The sequence below is a fragment of the Rattus norvegicus genome, chromosome 11 (genome assembly GCF_021556685.1).
Source record: "Rattus norvegicus strain SHRSP/BbbUtx chromosome 11, alternate assembly SHRSP_T2T, whole genome shotgun sequence".
NCBI lineage: Eukaryota > Metazoa > Chordata > Mammalia > Rodentia > Muridae > Rattus > Rattus norvegicus.
In genome coordinates, this window is record NC_141544.1 from 65931427 (window position 1) to 65955987 (window position 24561).

At 40.7% G+C, this 24561-nt stretch overlaps 1 protein-coding gene across 5 annotated transcripts in view; it reads right to left on the reverse strand.

Annotated features, from left to right (window-relative positions):
• Morc1 (MORC family CW-type zinc finger 1) overlaps window positions 1-24561 on the reverse strand; it is a 205898-nt gene that overhangs the window by 52671 nt on the left and 128666 nt on the right. For all 5 annotated transcript variants that reach the window (XM_087576598.1, XM_087576599.1, XM_087576600.1 and 2 more), the window contains 3 exons: window positions 20762-20890; window positions 11117-11222; window positions 7257-7395 (listed from right to left, as the gene is read on the reverse strand). In XM_087576598.1, coding sequence (XP_087432724.1) covers window positions 7257-7395; window positions 11117-11222; window positions 20762-20890 — 374 coding nt within the window. The remainder of the gene's footprint in view (window positions 1-7256; window positions 7396-11116; window positions 11223-20761; window positions 20891-24561) is intronic.

The following is a 24561-nucleotide window of genomic DNA, read 5'->3' on the forward strand; positions in this document are numbered from 1 at the left end:
AGAAACATGCCAAGGATTAGAGCACCAGAAGAAAAAAAAGGTGCTTTTACAGGCCAGGATGGATTAAAAAAAATTTTCATACCAGGTTTGGTTTTAGTTTGAGATCAGAAGGGACCAGAGAAAGGGCAGGGGCCACTGCAGAGGAGAACAGCAGGAACAAAGGTTCTCAGGGCAGGGCGGATATGAGGAACTCGTGAAGAATGCAGAGAAGAATCAGGCCAACTGCAAAAAAGCATGTTGGGGGAAAGTAGTCTCTGAGTACAGAGAGCCTTGACTGGGGGCTAACAAATTACTATTAGCCACAAAGCCCAGAGGATACATACATAAACAACATAATACACACAGCACAAACATGCTAATTCCGAGCACCCACATGGCAGCTCACAACCATCTGTAATTCCAGTTCCAGAGAATCCAACACTCTCTTCTGGACTCCGTGAGCACTGAATGTGCATGTGCATACATACATTCAGGCAACCCCCACATGACACATACACACACACACACACACACACACACACACACACACACACACACACACGCTCACGCAGACAAACATGCACGCTTGCATGCACGCACAAATATGCAAATATAAAATAAAAAATTATAATTTTTAACTAAAAGATAAACATACTGTAGTAGCTAAGTTTGAAGCATGAAACTATGATTCATCTTTTAATGACTGAGGGCATTAGGTGTATTTTAATGTAGTTTAAAAGTGCCTGAATCAAATGTAACTAAAAGCAAATTCTTTTTTATCTTTTTATGAGTCTCTCTCTTTCTCTCTGTCTGTATGCCTATGTCTCTGCCTCTTTCTGTCTGTCTTCCCTATGCCCTCTCTCTCTGCATCACTTCTACAAGTAAATTCTATGCACAGAGTCAGCCTTGATATACAATGGAAAATAGTAATTTAAGCTGTGACTTAAAACTAAGGGAGGAGAACTGGAAGCTTAGAAACTCCTACACTGCATAGAGTTTGATTTCGTGGGTCAATGGTATTAAAAGTACTGCCTCAGTATATTAGAAAATAGAAAAGATTAATTTGTCAAGCAAAGCACTCAATCTACACGTGAACATGGAAACGCTTCTCTTGGCCAGCAGGTGGCGCTTGTCACTCAGTGTAGGAAGCAGGTAGGTAAACATGGGAGAAAGAAGCCTACACTGGAATTCCTCATATGTATGTTCAGAAGAAAGATTGTAAAAGATTGCTCCAGTCACACAATTTATAACCAGGGTTTTGGCTGGTTGACACAGAGTATCAATTACACAATTTCTTTATTCTAGAAAAATGTACCACTGTGGGTGACAGAACTGGAGGTAGCCTTTCTTTTCAGCTTACTGAACTTAGGGGTTTCTTCTACCAAATATGATTTGTCACATACTACTGTGCTGCTCTACAAATGTTTGAGCGGCCTTTTCTTCTGCACTGTTCTTTCCCTGTGATCAAAACTGGTGCAAGAATTAGACAGAAAAATGCTAATGTCACCATTTAAAGAGGCATGATTCGATTAATCATTTGCCTCTCTCCCTTTGATATAATGAACGTAAGTAGCTGAAAGGTTGTATGAAGTATGCATAACCACGTAGATATGCAACTTCAGAATGAGATATGCCTTCTACACTAGAGGACAAGGCATGCCTGCCATTAGGATGCCTCTTCTACAAAGACAGTGGGGTATTCCCACATGGGTCTTAGAGGTAAGAGACTGTCAGGCTACACACAGGTAGGCTGTGAACATGGCTGGGGGAAAAAGATGCTGGATTCTGTGAGGAGCTTATGTATTAACATTCTACTGTCCTGGTTGTGGGTAATATAAAACCTAGCACCACAGAACTTGAGACGCAACACGATCCTGGAAGTGTGGATCTGGTGTGGTGCTTAGGGTTGACTGTCAACTTGACAGGCTTGGGAATCAGTAGGAGACAAGCCTCTAGTGACAGATTGTTTAGATAAAGTGAGCCTCTGGCTTGGATAATTTGAGCTTGATCTAACCTGAAAAATTAATTCCTGAGGTCTGGCTTTCTCCAAGAAGGTACTTTACCAGTTGCCAAGGGAGGGAAGCAATGAATAGTCCTAGCCGGATGCAACCCCTATGAACCATGACAATGACCACCATGGCAAGATATCCCTAGGTGTGCGATAAGTAGCTTGCCCATGTTGGTGTTAACAAACATCGGTCCAGTTGTACTTAAGGCCCACTCAACAGGAAGGAAACCATGCCCCAGGACTGGAAACCTAGGCAGCTGAGCATGACTAGTGAGGTCATCCTCCTTAGTAGAGAATCTATTCTACAGTTTTCCAGACCAGGGTACTTCCTTACTCCATTCTAAATCTTATCCTTGAACCCACAGACAAGTGTAGCTATCAGCCCTCATCAAAGAAGCCTCTCGTTGGAGAGCAAGGGGAGATCTTCATAGAAAGCCACAACTGGACACAATGCAAAGATCAATGGAGGGTGGGGAGCCTTGACTCCACTGGTATGATGGGCTCTATCCTTGAACTTTGAGCCAAAATACACGTTTCTTCCTTAAATTGCTTTTGGTAATGGCATTTTAGCACAGCAACAGAGAATTAACTAAGATACCTAGTTTCCCCTCTTCACCTCCCAGATCAGTTTGCCAGCTGCCGTTGATGCTGGCAAACAGAGGTTAAGGACTAGATGTGCAGAGTAAGATGTGGCTACATTTGTCACCCAGGTCTGCTCAGTGGGTAAGTGATCACTACCAGTGAGAGGCTAGAGGGAAGAGCAAGGGGACGGACAAGCATAATTACACAGTTTATACTTTTGGACAGCCTGGCTTTGAGAGGATAGACAAATGAGTGCCAGCCGAGAAATATGCTGAGTCATGGTAGTAAATTAGCCAATTCTGATTTTACAGCAGCATTCAGCCTGCACCGGAATGCAGTTTATTTTGATGCCCAGTGGAACCAATGCTGCTTCTCTTGACATTCCCATTCCCATATCTGTCAAATGTCCTTACGTGAAAGACATTTTAAAGGTACCAAGAAGACAATGTCATACTGTCTGCTGCATGGCTTTCAGGCTCGCTTGGGCACTGGGTAGATATTCCAAACAAGAGTTATTGAACACCCACATTATTTTCGTGGGCACTTTTTATAAAAGAAGAATTGAGACGATCTTTTAAAATTCTCCTATTCAGTAATTACCATATTTTATAAAGGATTTTCCCCTTTTTGAAAAGTTAACTATACTATACAAAGACTGGGTTAGCTTTTTAAAATATCTAAGTACCCCCTGAGGGTCGAGAGTACTGCTCTTTGCCAAGTCCTTATTTATGCTGTTCTTGCCTTGAATGTTCTCTCCGATTCCTTCAATTTACTCTAACTAGACTTCAAGATAGAAGTTCAAGGCTACTTCCCCTATAACATATATTTACACTAAATCACCCTTCAGAGTCTCCTTAGAATAAATTTCCACACCATGTCAAGTGTGATCAGGTATTACCGAACTATTGTCTTACTGAGGTTGGTAATTTGCAAATCATCATTAGATTTGATCTGCAAAGAGACTGATTTTTACCCGAGGATGTGATATATTTACTATTTCAACAGCCTGTTGAGTGTCCAGGACCTACCAGGCACTGATGTAGGTAATACCAAAGTAATGGTAGGCAAAACTGAGAGTTTCCCTACCACCAGGAACCTTACAGTCTACTACTCCAGTTACTATGAACTTCCAACATGGTCTAATCTGGGGTGTACCAAAAGGTAAGCATTTAAATGTCAATGGCCACTTAAATTCAACCAGCTGCCTGGGGTTGGGTCACTGACAAGTACTGAATACTTGAAAGTATGTTAAGATTCTAGGAATGTTTACCCATGTAGATTTTTATGGAAACTTTCTTTTCTATAAAGGAAGACAGTGAGGATTCTTATATCCTTTGAACAAGATTTCTACATAAGTGGGGCTAAATTGTTGTTAGAATTGGAATGAGCTAAATCTATAATCTTGACTTAAATTATTGTGGGGAGGGGAATCTACTGAGAAAGAGAACGAGCAGAATGAATGGCTCCCATCTGTTGACTTCATTAGCTGCCATTCAAATCTCCACTTAATAATGAATTACACAGTCCAACTTTAAACAAACAATAAGCTACTCAAGGCTTTGTGAATGACACTATCAATATTCAATGGTCAACAATGACCTGTAAGGAAGGAAAACAATATATTCAGAGATGGTCAAAAGATAAAATCAATTCCAATGTGTTGACTGTCTCCCCAGAGCTTCAAGAAATGGAAGTCATATTAAGAAATGACTTTTATAGCTGAGATATTTCCAGATAGAAACTTCTGAATTTAGCTATTTGCCTGTTAGTTAAGATAATCGCAGGCTCTCATGCCTTTGTTTCTGGTTTCTTTTAGCACATGCCAGACTAGCTTTATAAACTAAGTAGAGAGGTGAGATGTATTTTAGCAGTAGAGAATGCTTGGGGGATGCATTTCCCAAATAGTCATTAGTATCATTCCAAGATTGACCCTGACGCTAGGCTAAAAGGGGAGAGCCACCCCTGTGACCACTTCAGCACAGCAGCAGATCCCTAGCAAAGTGGGAAGGTAAGAAGAGAATATGCTTACATTATAATAAACCAAAATGGATGCAATATTTGATTGACTTTTACCCCATCACCAGATTGTCTACTCTAATGAGTCTTTCCTTTTTTGTTTTCTGGCATCTGCAGACAAGTCAATAATTCTGCATATTTACTGTTGATCTGCTCAAATGCTACTTGAGTAAACAAACTATATAAAGTTGTAAATGTTGAATTTGGGAGCTGAATCTATAAACAGGGACATAACTCTTGGATCAGAGAGTAAGGGCTGAGGACATAGCTCAGTGGGTAAAGACCATTTGACATGGATATAAAGACTGAGTTGCATCCCCAGAGCCCACATAGACCATGTGCAGTGGCACACATCTACAATCCTGATGCTCCTATAGAAATAAGAACAGAGATCTGGGATCTCTAGAGACTCACATGCAAATGCAGCTTTGAACAACAGAGAGACATTGCCTCAAACAAGATGGAAGGCAAAGACTGATGGACACCCAAAGTTGTCCTATGACCTCTTGCACGCATGTGCACGCACACATGTGCATTCAACCAAATAAGTCAAAGTGAAAATGAAGATTAAAAATATACCTCAGATATGGAAGGGGAAAGGAAAGGAGAGCAGTAAAAGTTAAAGGAACAAGTAAGAGAAGATTGAAAATAATTAAATTATACATATGTATTATAGAAATGTCCTGAGGAATTCCGTTACTTTGGACAGTTAATATATGCTAATAAAAATGAAGATGACATATTCATTTTGGGATTCTGTTACTTTATTGTAATCGTTAATTATTTCTAGGAAATTTAAAAAATATTTTATAACCCCAAACTATTCTTTTTTTTAATACTTTGGTCCTTTTTATTTTTTTATTGGATTTTTTTTTTTTTTACATTTCAAATGTTATCCCCTTTCCCAGTTTCCCATCCATAAACCCCCTATCCTATCTCCCTTCCTCCTCTTCTATGAGGGTGTTCCCCCACCTATCCATCCACCCCTTCCTGCCTCCCTGCCCTGACACTCCCTTCTTACACTGGGGGGTGGGGTGTTCAACCTTGGCAGTACCAAGGGCTTCTCCTCCCATTGGTTCCCAACAAGGCCATCCTCTGCTTCATACACAGTTGGAGCCAGGGGTCGGTCCATGTGAACTCTTTGGATGGTGGTTTAGTGCCTGGGATTAACATATTAAAGTAAATCACTTTTGTACCAAACAGCAATGAACAAGCAGAATTTTAATTTAGGTGAGGTATGGGTAGGGGATGTGGGAATGAGGGACTAAGAGGAGAGGAGGGAGGGGAAGCTCAGATCAGGATGTAAAGTAAATAAATAATAAAATTAAAAAAGAAACAAATGAGTCAAATGTGCTGGAAAGATGGCCAATAGCAGAGCACTTGCCTAGAAACAATAAGACCCTGGGTTCAGGCCCCAGAAATGAGAAAAAGGAAAGAGGAAGAAGAGAAGAGAAGAGAAGAGAAGAGAAGAGAAGAGAAGAGAAGAGAAGAGAAGAGAAGAGAAGAGAAGAGAAGAGAAGAGAAGAGAAGTGACGCTAGGCCCAGAGGCTTTTAAAAACATCTCATTCGACCGACTTACAGATGGCAAATAGACAAAGAAGAAGACACCCCTTCTATTTCTTTATCAATAGAGAAAAGGAAAAGAACCAGACCAACCTCCCTCTGGACTCGTAGGACTGTAGACCGACAGCTTCCTACGAAGCTAAACAAGCCCACATCACACAATTCAGCCATCACACTTCTCAGTGTGGACCTAGAGAAGACAAAAACTTACCTGCCCAAGGTGTGCTATCATTGGAAATCCTGAACAATCTAAAGCTTAAAACTTTCTCAGTGCCACAGTACTAAAACTTGTTTCTTGGGCTCGAAAATATGACATCTGAAACACTTCTGGTCCCAGTATTTCAAACAAGAGGCGGTCCATCTGTAATCGCTTTACTCACAACTGCTATAACAGACTACATGTGTACAGCCCCTCAATTCATGAGGAAACAGATGTGGTGACTCACATCTGTAATCCGTGCAGTTGGGAAATGGAGGTGGGAAAATTGTGAGTTTGAAGCTGGCCAAGGCTCTGTCGTAATAAAACTCATCTCAAAACTTTTATAAACAACAACAACAAAAAAAATGAAGTTTACAGAATTTTTCTGTATGTCACATTTCTTACACTAAAATTGTTACAACTCCCTGTTCATCCATAGTAATGCTTATTCTTATTGAGTTCTTGTAACAATGAAATGTACCTTTGACTTTCTGTAGTAATAGGCCAGAGTTGTCTACAAAACACTCTTTACCCAAAAATGTCCATTTCTAGGGAAGAAGCCTGGTAGTGTAGAGATTAGGGGAGGGAGGTAGCCTAATCTTTGTAGTCATGGAAACCTAGTTCCCTGCCTTGAATACCTGACCCTAAACAAGCAGAAAGAGATGCCTTGTCTGCGCACATAGTCTGTGTGCAGATAGATGGCCTTAAAAAGTACATGTGCAGATATTTTTATAGAACCACCTTCCACCTTACCATAATTCTCAGGTGCAGCATTAAAAGAAAAGGACAAAATGGAAATTGAAAAGAAGCTGTATATTTTACTGGAGAAAACCACATTGGTCGATTTGCATGTAAGGGCCAGCAGCTTGAGAGCAATCGCTCAATTTGAAAAGATGAGTGGCTGCTCACCTGTGGCTGTGTATCCACCAGCCTGTCCCGATATCTCTGGACTGATTCTTGAAGTTGCTTCTCTCTCTCATCTTTTGCTGGTGGTCTTCTGTTCATGGTGCCCAATGGGATAGAAGGCAGGCATTCTACCTGGTTACAGCTTCATAATCAACAAGTAACAAATTATCATCCGAAGGCAGTGGTAAGGTATTTACTGAGTAGAAAAGACAATTTACTTCCTGAAAGTGTTAGAGTTTCTGTTATACACCCAAAAATTTGACTATAAAGTAGGATTGTATTACTTTGGGGCAGTATTTAATCTTAAATGTCCACTTGGTATGGGAAGGAGCTATAAAGAAAAGGAAGGGGCCAGGGTGTGAGAACGCAAATTATTTTGTGAATGGTCCACTTATCCTATAGTATCATAAATCAAATCTTTAAAAACAATTTGTTTTGGATTGTCACAATATGGACAAACTTTTCGCCACATCCAAATTCTGGTGTAGAAATCTACGTAACACTCTAAGAGTTTACAAACAATTCTGCCTCTGAGACACACGGCTCCCTAGTTTGCAATCGCTGAGAGAGCAATGGTTATCCTGTCATGTAGTTTTCAGAGACAGCCTTGGGGTTATGAAGGCTTGCACATAGCTGTCGCCAGATAGATCTGAGCGACTCGGACTGGTACATCTTTCCCAAATGAACTGCTGTCCTCAGTGGTCCAGTACTATACAATCATCCTGTCTCCCAGCCTTGTGGACTTAACGACCATGAATGACTCTTGTCATAGTTCCAGAAAATAAGCAATCCTTTATTTTAGAAGGCTTGAAGCCATTTTGCTTTAAGTTTTTTAATGTTTATAGCTACGTCATGGGGAGCTGAATCAGACAAATTGTTTTTTTATTTGTTTTTTATTAGATATATTTTTTTACTTACATTTCAAATGGTATTTCCTTTCCCAGTTTCCTGTCCATAAGTCCCCATCCCCACCCCCTCCCCCATATGGGTGTTCCCCCCATCTAACCCCCTTACAGCACCCCCCTGACATTCCCCTGCAACTTTGGCAGGACCAAGGGCTTCCCCTTCCACTGGTGCCCCAACAAGGCTATTCTCTGCTACATATGCAGTTGGAGCCCTGGGTCAGTCCATGTGTAGTCTTTCAGTAGTGGTTTAGTCCCTCGAAGCTCTGGTTGGTTGGCATTGTTATTCTTGGTTTTAGATTTAAAAGGTGAAATATTTTGTTTAGTTTGTGTTGGTTTCAAAACTTGATGCAAAAAGAAAAAGGGATTGAACTATGTCTGAGTATAGCATTGAATCCAGGCATGGCTGGGTGAGCAGTGTGACTATGAATGTCAATTCTTTGGGTCTCTTCTAGGTTAAGATGTTTTCTATTATGAATAGGTGGAATGAGGAGGAGTTGCATCCAGTCACTGAAAGAGGAGGTGGAGGGAGTTAGAAAATGTATGGGTGTTGAGCGCAGAGAGGGAGGAGACTGGGAATGGGGAGGGTCTCTCCACACTGGAAACAGGGAAGGAAATACAGGGCAGAAGGAAAGGACCCGCTCTGTTTTTCAGCGCTGTGAGCATGCATTTTTCCTGACCTCTGCCAGCAGAGAGAGTGAGGAACTACCACCAAAGTCAAGCACTGCTGGGAAAAAACACTTCATCTTGCCTTCGTGTGGTGTTTGCTGTTATTGTTATTTTCAAAGAAAGGTGCTGCATAAACAAATCCCAAGGAAGAGTACACAAGGCTGCAGAAACTGCCACCAACTACATGAATTTGACATTCACAGAGCAATGCTTACACAGCACTGTTTTGTCTGAGTAAAGAACCTCACGGCCACATCCAGTTTTTATTCAGAGCACAGGAACGGAGTTCTTTATTAAACTGAAGCGCATTCAACTGCCTACTTCAAAGATTTCTGGACACAAATTTTAATATGCAGTATGACCTCTATGTATTTTGCATCCTTTCCGAAATGAAGGCGGTTTTGCTTCAGCTAGATACCAGGCATACCCTGCTGGTGATCCCTGCATTCAATACAGATGAATGCATATCATGAATATAATGGGAGCATGCTGATAGTTATTTCTCAGGGACTGTGACAAAAATGTCGTTTCCCTCTGTGCTCAAACCGGAAAACAAGCCTTCAGTAGTCTCAACAAAACTGGCTCTATCTTATCTTGCCCACGCTACTGGCGGTGAACACTACTATGGGTGTGATGGTTTTCATCACTGAATGCATGTAAAGTGGAACTGAGTTCCAGAGGATGTCATAAGATGTTTTGTGTCAGACCCTCTGCCTTAAGTTCAGCTTGCAGGGGGAATCCCCAGCAGGTCACTAAAGCCTTCTGAATATCTGTGCTTTCTCCTCTTAAAAATCAAATGAGTCCACGGGACTTTTGTAAAGATGGAGGGGTAAGCTTCCATGTTGACGAAAGTGGTTATTTCTGTCTCAAGTTCTGTTAACGTAGACCATGTTCTTTCGAATGCCCACTAGCACTGACCTTGGTGACAACTAGGAAGCAACATTGGACCACCAACTGTGGGCCCTGTAAGTATAGATAATACCTTGTCTAATCTCAAGACTCTGTTCTTTGACTCACAGAACATGCCCTAACACACAACTACATTATTTTTGTTTATGAGTTTATTTGATTTGATTCTATCTGAACTTCACAGCGCATAGGTCTCGTGGCACAGTTCACGGCCCACTCTTCATGAAAGCAGGCCCATCTGTGATGCTGAATCAGAGGACCGAGTGAGGTCACAGGACTAATTCCCAGGCTTCCCCCAGGAGTCACCATACCCACACAACAGACCACGAGTGCCCTAAGCAAGAAGCGTCAGCTCCCAATTAGATGCTATTACATCTTGCTAAGCCTCCTGCTGCTGTCCTATAAATATTTTATTATAATCTTCTCAATAGAGATGAAATACAGATGGTCCGTATTATGTCATTGTGTTTAAAGGTGCAGGGACTTTGGGGAGCTAGAAATAGAAGCACTTTCTGGTATATATAGTTTCAAAGACCATCAATTTTCTGTCAACACAACTAAATCTGTCTTGCCTCCCCTTGCAAGTGGAATTATCTGGATGTACAAAAGGGACAAAGTTAATGTAGTCTTGAGGATGATTCTGCAATGCTCTGTGAGGTGTCACTAGTTGCTAAGGGAAGAGGGCAAGGGCATGATAGTTCAGGGTCATTGGACAATTCGAATTAAAGAGAGCTGTGAAAGCCGGCTTCCTGGGCCTGTGTGATTTGTTTTCAGAGCTGGGTAAAAATATTAAAGAATTATTATCCTCCAGATTAGTAATAGAGATCCATTTACTCTTCAGCTCTAAGGACATAGAGGAGATTGTACAGAGAAGGCAATGCTGGGGTGGGGGTGTCTCTAGTAAAAAGGAACACTAACTCTTTTCCCAAGAGAAACGATATTAGTCTAAAAGGGCTCGTGAGAATACCGACAGCCATCAATATTTAATCAGCCCTTTTTCCTGTTTAGTCTGAACTTTTTCCTCCAGCATATAAAGCAATGAAATCAATATATGACTTAAATAGAAAAAAAACACATAATCTTAACAGCTTATTGCTCTTGGATGTACGATCTCAAGGACCCTCCTGTAAGATCAAATTGCCTTGTGAGCACTCATCAGAAGGCAGAGTTCTGGAGGCCAAGGCTTTCGGCCAGGTTGAAGCCACACATACTTTAGGACTTGTGTTTTGTGATAGCAGATCTGTTTTAATCAATGGGAAATATACCAACAAAGAATATTCTCACAGATAGCAACACCTATAACTAACACCTTTGAGGTTTATAAGGTACATCTTAGAAATTTTAACTTGATAGAAAAGTTTTAGAAAACTAATCAAAAATGACCTGTTTTCCAGGTTGTTGGGATTATTGGCGCAGATCCATATGTCAGGAAATCCTTTTCCTTGGTAACTGGAAGAGGAAGGCAGGACTCTCCATTTGAGACAAAGATCTGACCATCAAGACAAAAGAGCAAAAGACATGAATCCACTTAAAAAGAAGTGTCAGTTCAGACACACCCAATGCAGCGACCCCTTCAGCACACACCCTTGCCTACGGACACATCTATTCCAGCCTTCCAGAGCTATGTGCAAAGCTCGCCAAGAAATGTGCAATCATCGTGCCATCCAGCTCCCTCCAGGTTGGTCGCTGTTACTTGTGAGAAAGGAACCTTGCTGGAGCACCCTCTCCCTCTTGACCCCCATGGTTTCCAGCCCATTTGAATCTACTCCACTTTTCATGCAGATCCACCTAACTGTCAGGAAAAGTGAAGGCAAGATTTATAAGTCATTCATGCACTGCCCTTCTCTGCCATTCTTCCCCTTGATCTTATCCCACAGCCTGCTCTGATGACCTCTGTGTGCTTCCCCTAAAAATTCCTCCTTGCCTTTAGGCCCAGGGCACACAGCTTTAGGCTAAATGTAAGTTTAATCCTGGATTTCCTCTTGACACAGAGGTAAACAGTTCCTGCACTCCTGAGGCGGAAGCAGTTTGCATGGCTGATAAGCCCCTGAAACACCCCCTACAGCCTGTGGATCTTGAGAAAATGACTTAATTTCTATGTCAGAACAATTGTCTGAAAAAAAATGATATTCCTGCTAGTATTTATAGAAACAGGATCTGACGACAAAATGGTTTTGCGGTATCAATGATGATAAAAGTCAACATCACTAAACACTTTCTTGATCACTTAGCAAAGTTCAGACTTATTAGATCACATATCCACATCCTTATACATACGTGTTTATGGTTATAAGCATCAGTCTCATTTTCTAAATAGGTAATTAATCCTCAAAGATATTCAGTGACTGATGGGAGCCCATATGGCTTTAGTTACTTGTCAAGCATCAAAAATTCACAGTAACTACTGGGCATTATCATTGCCTGGCAGGGTCTCGCATACTGTCATCCATGACCTGATTTAGACTTTCTGAACAAGTCATGTTTCATTTATTAAATCTCATTGCCACACATCAGTTCATGTGTTTACATCTCTCACCTGGGTCTTTGATTACAACAGGCTCTACCAGTATAGGTCTGACCTTTCAATACCAATTCAGTGTTTTAGTTCATTATCATCATGGCAGGAAGCATGGCAGCATGCAGGAAGATATCGTGCTGGAAGAATTCTATATCTGGATCTGAGGACAACCAGGAGGAGACTCTCATCTGCAGACAGCTAGGAGGAGGGTTATCCTTTCACACTGGGCAAAGTTTGAGCATAGGACTTCAAAGTCCACCTCCCCCCCACAATGACTCAATTCCTCCAACAAGGCTATAGCCTTGGTATAACCATGGTAACAAAACCACACCTCCTAATAGTGCCACTTCCCATTGGACAGGCATATTCAAACCACCACAGAAGTATTCAGAAACTCTCTTGAGAATGATTTGGCCCTGCATCAAATCATCCTTCATGGTGTTGCCTTACTGGGGGTTACATCTGACTCATTAATTCCCCCTGGAATGCTTGGGGAGGTGCTCTTCTGGTACTTGTCTGTTTTATTTACTGCATTGCAGGTGATAGAAAGTGTATTGTTCTTAATTCCAAGGCCTTTGGAGAGCAGCTTGAAGGTACGTCAAGTGCTTGGTGATTTGATGTCGCTGTCCTTCTACTGACAATTTCCCGATACCTCTGTGGTGGTTTGAATATGCCAATGACAAGTGTCACTATTAGGAGTTGTGATCTTGTTACAGTAGTGTAGCCTTGGAGGTATTGAGTCACTGTGGGGATGGCCTTGAGGTCCTATGCTCAAGCTCTGCCCAATATAGATGGATAACCCTTTTCTTGGCTGCTTGTGGAATTAAGTCTCCCCATGGTTGTCCTCAGATCAAGATGTAGAACTAATTTCTGGTTTCTGCCTGTGCCCAGACCTGAACTGGTTCCACAGTTCTCTGTACCCAAATCCCATGGGAGAGAGAGAATGACTCTCAGAAGTGCTGATAATCCTAAGAGCTCAGAGGAGACAACTATTTCTGCTCACATTCCTGGCCCAAGAGGAACCCAACTAGTACCCTCTGGGCACAGGGACCTACAAGCAGTCAGGGGCAGGACCCATGCAGTTTCTGCCTGCACGAAGACCTGAAAGTCAGGCACCAGGAGCACTGACACACCTGAGAGCAGAGATAACTCCAAGTCTTCTGCTCCAAGCAACCCCCAATTAGGCCTCAGGACACACAAACAGGATCCACCTAGTTTCTGCCAGCTCCAAGAGCTGAACCAGTCCGACAGCTCTCTATACCCAGACCAGGCTGAAAGAAAACAGGTCTACCGGAGTGGTGACACAGACTTACAGGAGGGTCAAGAGGCTGGTAGAGACAGCAAGACAAGCTAATACCAGAGACAACCTGATGGCGAGAGGCAAGCACAAGAAACTAAGCAACAGAAGCAAGATTACTCAGCAGCATCAGAGCCCAGCTCTCCCACCAACACAAGTACTGGATGTCCAAACACACTGAAAAAGCAAGACTTGGATTTAAAATCACATCTCATAATGATGATAGAGGACTTTAAGAAGGACATAAAAAGTCCCTTAAAGAAATACAGGATAACATAGGCAAATAAATAGAAGCCCTTATAAAGGAAACAAAAAGATCTCTTAAAGAATTACAGGAAGGCAGAGCTGAAACGCATCGTCTGGCAAGCAGAGAAGCCTGTTTTACAGATGATCGCACTCCTGCAGAAGATTCTGGACAGCATGCCTGTGCTAGACAGTGTGCTCAATGAGACCCTCTGGCTCACAGCCGCCCCCTTCATCACCCGTGAGGTCATGGCAGATCTGGCCTTGCCTATGGCAGATGAGAGGGAATTCTCTCTTTGACGCGGTGACCGCCTTCTCCTCTTTCCTTTCCTGAGTCCCCAGAAGGACCCAGAAACCTACACAGAACCTGAGGTCTTTAAATACAACCGGTTCTTGAACCCAGATGGGTCAGAAAAGAAAGATTTTTACAAAGATGGGAAACGGCTGAAGAATTACAACATGCCATGGGGCGCAGGGCACAACCAGTGCCTGGGGAAGAGCTATGCCATCAACATCATCAAACAGTTTGTGGTCCTGCTGCTGACTCATTTTGACCTGGAGCTGGTCAGTGAGGACACAGAGGTCCCGGAGTTTGACCTTAGCAGATATGGCTTTGGCCTGATGCAGCCGGAGGAAGATGTGCCCATCCGGTATCGTACCAGGCTGTGACCTGTGGAGCAGACACTACACTCATCTGGGGCCTCCTGACTTCCTGTTGTTCCTCCAGAATGCTGTGTCCAGAGGAGGGGACAGTGAGGACACCGAGAGCAGGAAAGGCTAATAAAAGCTCTGTGTCTCACTGTGGGAAAAAAAAAAGAATTACAGGAAAACACAGCCAAGCACGTGAAGGAATTGAAAAAAAAATCCAGGATTAAAAAATGGAAATAGAAACAATAAACAAATCACAAAGGGAAATAACCTTGGAGATAGAAAACCTAGGAAAAAGATCAAGAGCCATAGATGCAAGTATCACCAACAGAATATGAGAGATAGAAGAGAAAAACTCAGGGGCAGAAAATAACTCAGAAAGCATTGATACAACCATCAAAGAAAATGAAAACACAAAAAGCTCCTAACCCAAAACATGTAGGAAATTTTAGGACACTATGAGAACATCAAACCTAAGGATAAAAGAGAGTGAAGATTCACAACTTAAACCACCAGTGAATATCTTCAACAAAATTATAGAAGAAAACTTCCCTAACCTAAAGAAAGAGATGACAATAATCATATAAGAAGCTTACAGACCTCCAAATACATGGGACCAGAAAAGAAATTCCTCCCATCACATAATAGTCAAAAAACAAATGCACAAAACAAAGAAATAATATTAAAATCAGTAAGGGAAAAGGGTCAAGTAATATATAAAGGCACACCTATCAGAATTACACCAGACTTCCCAACAGAGACTATGAAAGCCAGAAGATCCTAGGCAGATGTCACACAGACCCTAAGAGAACACAAATGCCAGCATAGGCTACTATATCCAGCAAAACTATCAATTAACATAGATGGAAAAACCAAGATATTTCCTGACAAAACCAAAATTACACAGTATCTTTCCACAAATCCAGCCCTAGAAAGGATAATAGATAGAAAAGTCCTACACAAGGAGGGAAACTACACCCTAGATAAAGCAAGAGAGTATTCTCCTTGCAATAAACCCAACAGAAGAGAGACACACAAACATAATTCCACCTCTAACAACAAAAATAACAGGAAACAACAATCACTATTCCTTAATATCTCTTAACATCAATGGACTCAACTTGCCAATAAAAAGACATAGAATAACAGACTGGTACTTAAAGAGGACATGGCATTTTGCTGCATAAAGGAAACACACCTCAGTGACAAAAACAGACAGTACCTCAGTAAAAGGCTAGAAAACAATTTTCCAAGCAAATGTTCCCAAGAAACAAGCTAGAGTTCTAATAATTAATAAAATCAACGTTCAACCAAAAGTTATCAAAAAAGATAAGGAAGGAAAAATCCACCAACATGAACTCTCAATTATGAATAGCTATGCTCCAAATGCAAGGGAACCCACATTCATAAAAGAAACCTTGCTAAAGCTCAAAGCACACATTGCACCTCACACAATAATAGTGGGAGATTTCAACACTCTACTCTGATCAATGGACTGATCTTGGAAACAGAAACTAAACAGAGACATTCAGAAACTAATGGAAGTTATGAAACAAATGAATTAAACAAATATTTATAGAACATTTCACCCTAAAACAAAAGAATATAACTTTTTCTCGGCACCTCATGCTACCTTCTCCAAAACTGACCATATAATTTGTCACAAAACAGGCCCTAACAGATACAAGAAGAATGAAATAATCCCACGAATCCTATCAGATTACCGTGGACTAAGGCCGGTCTTCAATAATAAGAAAAATGACAGAAAGCCCACATACATATGGTAGGTGAACAATGCTCTGCTCAAAGAGAATTTGGTCAAGTAAGACATAAAAAAAGAAATCAAAGACTTTTTAGATTTTAATGGCAATGAAGGTACAACATACCCAAACTTATGTGACACAATGAGAGCAGTGCTAAGAGGAAAACTCATAGCTCTGAGTGCCACCAAAAAGAAACTGGAGAGAGCATAGAACAAAAAGAAGCAAATAAACCCAAGAGGAGTAGACAGTAGGAAATAATCAAACTCAGGGCTGATATCAACCATGTAGAAACAGAAAGAACTATATAAAGAATCAACAAAACCAGGAGCTCGTTCTTTGAGAAAATCAACAAGATAGATAAACCCTTAACCAGATAACCAGAGGTCACAGACAGTGTATCCAAATTGAGGAAATCAGAAATGAAATGGCAGACATAACAACAGAATCTGAGGAAATTTAAAAAAAATCATAATAAACTACTACAAAACCCTATGTTCAACAAAACTGGCAAACCTGGAGGAAATGGACAATTTTCTAGACAAATACCAGGTACCAAAGTTAATCAGGAACAGATAAACCATATAAACAACCCCATAACTCCTAAAGAAATAGAAGCAGTTGTTAAAAGTCTCCCAACCAAAAAGAGCCCAGGACCAGATGGGTTTAGGGCAGAATTCTATCAGACCTTCATAGAAGATCTTATACCAATACTGTTCAAACTATCCACAAAGTAGAAACAGACAGAGCACTACCAAATTCCATCTATGAAGCCACAATAATGCTTACACCTAAACCATACGAAGACCCTACAAAGAAAGAGAACTTCTGGCCAATTTCCTTTATGAATATCGACACAAAAATACTCAATAAAATTCTTGCAAATCAAATCCAAGAACACATCAAAACGATCATCCATAATGATAAAGTAGGCTTCATCCCAGGGATGCAGGGATGGTTCAATATATGGAAATCCATCAATGTAATCCACTACATAAACAAACTCAAGGAAAAAAAAATCCCATGATCATCTCATTGGATGCTGAGAAAGCATTTGACAAAATTTAACACCCCTTCATGTTAAAAGTCTTAGAAATATCAGTGTCCTCAGCTCTGAAGGAAAAAAAAAAGAAATATCAGCAATTCAAGGCTCCTATGTACACAGAGTAAAAGCAATATACAACAAAACAGCAGCCAACCTCAAACTAAATGGAGAGAAACTTGAAGCAATCCCACTAAAATCAGGGACTAGGCAAGGCTGCCCACTCTCTTCCTACCTATTCCACACAGTACTCAAAGTCCTAGCCAGAGCAATCCAACAACAAAGGGAGGTCAAAGGGATACAAACTAGAAAAAAAGAAGTCAAAATATCACTATTTGCAGATGATATGATAGTATACTTAAGTGACTCCAAAAGTTCCCCTAGAGAACTACTAACCCTGAAAAACGACTTCATTAAAATGGCTGGATATAAATTTAACTCAGACAACTCAGTAGCCTTTCTTTCCTCAAAGGATAAACAGACTGAGAAAGAAATTAGTGAAATGACACTCCTCACAATAGTCCAAAATCACATAAAATACCTCGGTGGGACTTTAACCAAGCAAGTGAATGACCTGCATGACAAGAAGAAAAAAATTGACAAAGATCTCAGAAGATGGAAAGACCTCCCATGCTCATGGATTGGCAGGAATAATATAGTAAAAATGGCCATTTTGCCAAAAGCAATCTGCAGATTCAATGCAATCTCCATCAAAATTCCAACTCAATTCTTCATAGAGTTAGAAAGAGGAATTTGCAAATTCTTTTGGAATAGCAAAAAACCCAGCATAGGGAAAACTATTCTCAACAATAAAAGAACTTCTGGGGGAATCACCATCCCTGACTCAAGCTGTATTACAGAGCAAGAGTGATTTTAAAAAAACTACAATTTTGGCACAGAGACAGTCAGGTGGATCATTGGAATTGAATTGAAGACCCAGAAATGAACCCACACACCTATCCTATGGTCACTTGATCTTTGAAAAAGGAGCTAAAAGTATCCAGGGGAAAAAAGATAGCATTTTTAGCAAATGGTCCTGTTTCAACTAGAGGTCAGCATATAGAATGCAAATTGATCCATTCTCATAGCCCTGTACAAAGCTTAAGTCCAAGTGGATCAAGTACCTCCACATCAAACCAGGTACAATCAAACTAATAGAAGAAAAATTGGAGACGAACCTCCAACACATGGGCACTGGGAAAAATTTCCTGAACAAAACACCAATGGCTTATGCTTTAAGATCAAGAACCGACAAATGGAATCTCATAAAACTGCAAAGCTTCTGTAAGGCAAAGGACACTGTCATTAGGACAAAATGACAACCAACAGATTGGGGAAGGATATTTACTAGTCTTACATCTGATAGAGGGCTAATATCCAATATATGCAAAGAACTCAAGAAGTTAAGGCTCCAGAGATTCAAATAATCCTATTAAAAATGGGGTACAGAGCTAAACAAAGAATTCACAGCTGAGGAATATCGAATGGCCAAGAAGCATCTAAGGAAATGTTCAACATCCTTAGATATCAGGGAAATGCAAATCAAAACAACCTTGAGATTCCACCTTATACCAGTCAGAATGGCTAAGATAAAAACTCAGGTGACAATAGATGCTGGTGAGGATGTGGAGAAAGAGTAACACTCCTCCATTGTTGGTGGGATTGCAAACTGGTACAACCATTCTGGAAATCAGTCTGGAGGTTCCTCAGATAATTGGACATAGTATTCCCTGAGGACCCAGCTATACCTCTCCTGGGCATATACCAAAAGATGCTCCAACATACAACAAAGACACATGCTCCACTATGTTCATAGCAGCCTTATTTATAATAACCAGAAGCTGGAAAGAACCCAGATGCCCTTCAACAGAGGAATGGATACAGAAAATGTGGTACATCTACACAATGGAATATTACTCAGCTATCAAAAACAATGACTTCATAAAATTCATAGGCAAATGGATGGAACTAGAAAATGTCGTCCTGAGTGAGGTAACCCAATCCGAAAAAAAATTCATGGTATGTACTCACTGATAAGTGGATATTAGCCCCAAACCTCCAATTACCCAAGATACAATCCACAGACCACATGAAGCTCAAGAATAAGGATGACCAAAGTGCAGATGCTTCACTCCTTCTGAAAAGGGGGAATAAAAATATTCATAGGAGGAGATATGGAGACAATGTGTGTAGCAGAGACTAAAGGTATGGCCATTAAGAGCCTGCCCCACCTGGGAATCCAGCCTATACATATATATGCCAAACCTTGACACTATTGATGAAGCCAAGAAGTGCAGACAGGATATAGCTGTCTCCTGAGAGGCTCAATCATAGCATGACAAACACAGAGACGAATGCTAGCAGCAAACCATTGAACCATTGAGAACAGAGTCCCTGTTGGAGGAGTTAGAGAAAGAATTGAAAGAACTGAAGGGGCTTGCAACTGGTAAGAACAACAATACCAACCAACCAGAGCTTCCAGGGACTAAACTCCTACCCAAAGAGTACATACACATGGATAGACCCTTGGCTCCAGCTGCATATGATGCAGAGGATGGCCTTGTTGGGCACCAATGGGAGGAGAAGCCCTTGGTCCCTTCAAGGCTGGACCCAGCAGTTTATGGGAGTGTCAGGGCAGGGAGGCGGGATCAGAGGGATTGCTGGGGAGGAGGAACACCCTCATAGAAGAAGGGGGAGGGTGGAATGGGACAGTGGGCTTATGGACAGGAAACTGGGAAAGGGAATAACATTTGAAATGTAAATAAAAAATATCCAACTTTAAAAAAAAGGGAAAAAATGATGTAGAACTCTCAGCTCTTCCAGCACCACGTCTTCCTGCATGCTGCCATGCTTCCTGCCATGTGATAATGGACTACACCTCTGAAACTGTAAGCTAGTCCCGATTAATGGGTTTTTATTATAAATATTGCCTTAATCATGGTACCTCTTCACAGCAATAAAACCCAAACTAAGACAACCTCCCATTGTTTATCAAAAAACCTTGGCTTTGAATTCAAGACACATAAAGGCATTTACCGGAGAAAATATTCCTACCTTTCCTCATTTACTCACCCTCACTTACTTTGTTATTAAGATTACAGAATTCCTATTAGCCTTAGACACAATGTTACACCTTAAATGTAAGAAAGTTTTACATATTAAAAATAGAAAAGTGGTTGTTTCTAGTGTTCTATCACAAGTATTTTTAAGGTATATATCTGATATCAACCATCTTATCCATGTTCTGAAATCCAATCATAGCAGCTTTCTCATATGCTGTGTCATAAAATCTCGCCTACATTTTCACACACCACTCTTCTTCACCCCATGCTCAAAAACTCCTTGCCTCAAATCCTTCACATACCCCATTTCCCCTCTATTGTACTGATTTTAAACTCTTGCCTAGACAGTAACTCCTTAGAAGCAAACTCCAATTTTTACCCTGTGTTGTTTTCTTAGCACCATGACTTGAATATTAAGGAAATCATAAATATTTGCCAGTTTGGCATTCAGCACTCACCACACTGTAGGATGAATGGGATAGCCATGGCTTGTCTCCTTCGCCATTGCAGAGCCTCTAAAGAGCTGTCTGTGTCTTTGCTATGCTGGTCTTCGAATTTGTTCCAAAACAGTGTTAGGTTTCTATTACCTAAAGGGGAAGAAACAGACAATGTAAAGACAAAATAAGTAAGTTAACACAGTCAAGGTGATTAGCAAAGGAACGTTTCATATAAGTACATATACAGTATAATTTCAACCGTGTAGAAACCAAAACACAAATAAGAAATTGATGTATTGTTATCTCTTTGGTATTTATAGGCGGAATATGTTTACTGATTTAAATGCTTTTGCGTTTTCAGATCACACACAGTAATGAGTACCATCTTCACAATGAAACCAAAGACAACAGCAGTTATAAAAAGTTACACTTTTATTGTTGCAATAAAGCACAGTGACATTTAAAGTATTATTCTTAAATATTCCCAGGAAGAGATATGCTAATTAATGTGTATAGGCCATTTTTAAAATTATTGCCCCAAATATTTATCATTCCTATCACACAGACTTGTCTTGGGCCCACATATCATCTCTGGTTCTGGTTTCTTCCTGGCCTGTGTTTTATGTTCCACTTTAACCCCAAGTTCTATGACCTTCTTTGCTTAGAAATAGCACTCATCCCAGATGCACTGGAATTTCTTTAGAAAGCTATATTCTTATCCTTTGATCTAGAAATTGAACAATTGTGAATAAACTACAGTATTATTAGAATAGCAAAACTTTGGAAATAACATAAAAGCTTATGGGTAACGGATAAATTCCATATTCAAGCAGTGAAAGGACCCTAGGCACCTGGAAGAGGTTGCAGGAACACGTAAATGCAGTGTCTTACTAGGATCTACAAAACACGGCTTTTATTTTTAAAAGATACAAGGCACCACCAGAATATAATGTTTTTGTAACTTACAAAATGTGTGCTCATATAATAACAGGTTGGAAATACTTTACTAGAAGTATGAAAAAAGAAAATTTTATTTTTGAACATTATAAAAATCTATTTTTTATGAGTATGGATGCTTTGCTCACACATATGCTTGTGTACCATGTGTGCCTCATGCCCACAGAAGACAGAAAAGATGTTGAATCCCCTGGAACCAGAATTACAGATGGCATAAAATTCTATGTGGGTCCTAGGAATAAAACCCCAGTCTTCTGCAGGGGCAGAGTGCGTTTAACCCACTGACCCCTCTCTCCAACCCCCCAAATAAGGTTTTAATAGTAAATATCTTTAGAGAAAAAAAATTAAAAAGCTAAGGAAGATACTTTTACTTTTTGTGAATACTTTTTAATATTTACATGGCCATGCAGGTACTATTTTTAAAATGATCTTAAATAAAACACATGAACCATGTCTTCCTATTTCACATAATATGGCAACCATGAACTGCCTGGCCATGTGGCTATCGAACTTCTGAAATATATCCATAGAGAACACCATCACCAATATTCACATTCCCAAAAGTGTATTCTGAAGTATGAACCCTAGAGATACTAGAAATAAGGCCATTCTACACTTGCTTAATTTTAAAACAAGCAGACCAAAAGTCAGTCTTTGAAACAGACTTTCTCCATGAGCTAGACCACTAAAAGGAACTCACAGATCCCTCAATTCCTGTGTTGATTCTTCACTAAATTTTTACTTACTCTCTCAACCAAATCCTCCTTAGGCATGGGGCTGGTAAACTTTCCACCCAGACTCAGCTTCTGCCTACTGCTTACTATCTGGCCTTGGAATTTCTGCCTAGCTGAGGATGACTAAGGTGGTTGGAATGAAAATGGTCCCTGTAGGCTCATGCAATTGAATGCTTGGTCATCAGTATGTGTCAATATTTGTGAAGGATTGGGAGGTGTGGCAAGGTCAGAGGAAGGATGTCACTGGAAGTGGCCTTTGAGGTTTCAAAATCTCAAGTCAGGCCCAATCCCTCCCTCCCTCCTTCCTATCCTCCCTTTGTCTGTCTCTCTCTGACTCTCTCTCTCTCTCTCTCTCTCTCTCTCTCTCTCTCTCTCTCTCTCCCCTGTGTGTGTGTCTGTCTGTCTGTCTGTCTCTCTCCTCTCTCTCTCTCTCTCTCTCTCTCTCTCTCTCTCTCTCTCTCCCTCTCCCTCTCTCTGTCTCTGTCTCTCCTTCTTCCTATCTCTCCCTGCTGCTTGCAGATCTGGATGTAGAATTCTCAGCTACCTTTCCAGTATCATACCTGTCTGTGTGCCACCATGCTTCCCACCATGATGATAATGGGCTACACCTCTGAAACTATAAGTGAGCCCCCAATTATAAATGTCTTTTATAAATGTTGCCTCCTTGGTCATGTGTATGTTTGGCAACAGAAAACTGACTACGACAATGATATTGAATTTCTGATCCCACTGTCTCATTTCTTAGTAAATGAGCTTGGTTTATGTGGTTCTGGAGGGTGCACCAAACTCATCAGGTGATGTGAGACACACTATGAACTTAGTACTCTATAATACACACTTTACCAACTGAGCTCGTAGCCATGTTATTTGGTCATGGTCCACCTCATCCTCCACTTCTCTAGATCCTTAAGGATTGTTCTCTTGAATCTGAAGTGGCTCATGAGAGTTGCTTCTCTGATTTTCATGCTAACTATTTTATCTTTCCTATCTCAGGGGTGTTCTATAGATTTTAAAGACATAGAATACACACTGGCTCTGATATATATTATTTGCAAAATTTTGGGCAAACTGCTAGGTTTTCGTATCCATCCATGAATGTTGGATAGGCAACATGGTTCAGTAGGCAAATGTGCTTGATGCCAAATCTGACAACATGAGTTTGATCCCAGGAGATGCACAAGGCAGAAGGAGAGAAATACACCTCACTGTATATCCTTGAACCTCTACATGTGCACCAGATATAAATAAAATAAACAAATGTAAGAAAAATAATTAAAAACTCTAGTGATAGCACGTGCTGGTGAAGATACAAAGCGAGGAGAACACCCCTTATAGCTGGTGGGAGTGCAAATTTGTACAACCACTTTGGAAATCAATTTGATGATTTCTCAGAAAACTGGGAATGTAGGGAGCAATGCCCTTAAAACCCTCCATTATTGATGCTAATATTATAGTTAGATTTAGGTATGACTGGGTTCATGGAAGATCCCCAGACAGCTGTAGAAGATGAATACAAATCTGGTGGTCAGGTTGCCTAATGATATGACAAACTTGTGGTGGTCAGGATGACTAATGATATGACAAACTTGTGACCTTTCTGAGAAACCAACACCCTGTTGATCAGCTGACCACAAGAGTACTTTGTCCTTGGCTTGTGTAGATGTTTCCCACTTCCCCCCTCCCTCTGTTACCCCTGCTATGGTATAAATTCAGCCTTCGGAAAAAATAAAATTGTTGCCTTGATCAGACTATTGTCTTGTCGTCCTTTTTCATGTTTCTTGTCCCCCATTCTCTTCCAGGTACCCTCTTCACCCTCTTTGACTGTCCTGCAGGACAGAACATGGGAACAACTCTACCTCAAGATACACTCCTGGGCATATACCACAAAAATACCCAACTATACCACAGGGACACTTGCTCAAGGACACTGCTTTACTCATAGTAGCCAGAAACTAGAAACAAACTAGATGTCCCTCAACAGAAGAATGGACACAGAAAATGTGGTACATCTCCACAATGGAACACTACTCAGCTATTAAAAATAAAGACACCATGAATGTTGCAGGCAAATGAATGGAACTTGAAAACACAATCCTGAGTGATGTAACCCAGAGGTAGAAAGACATTCAT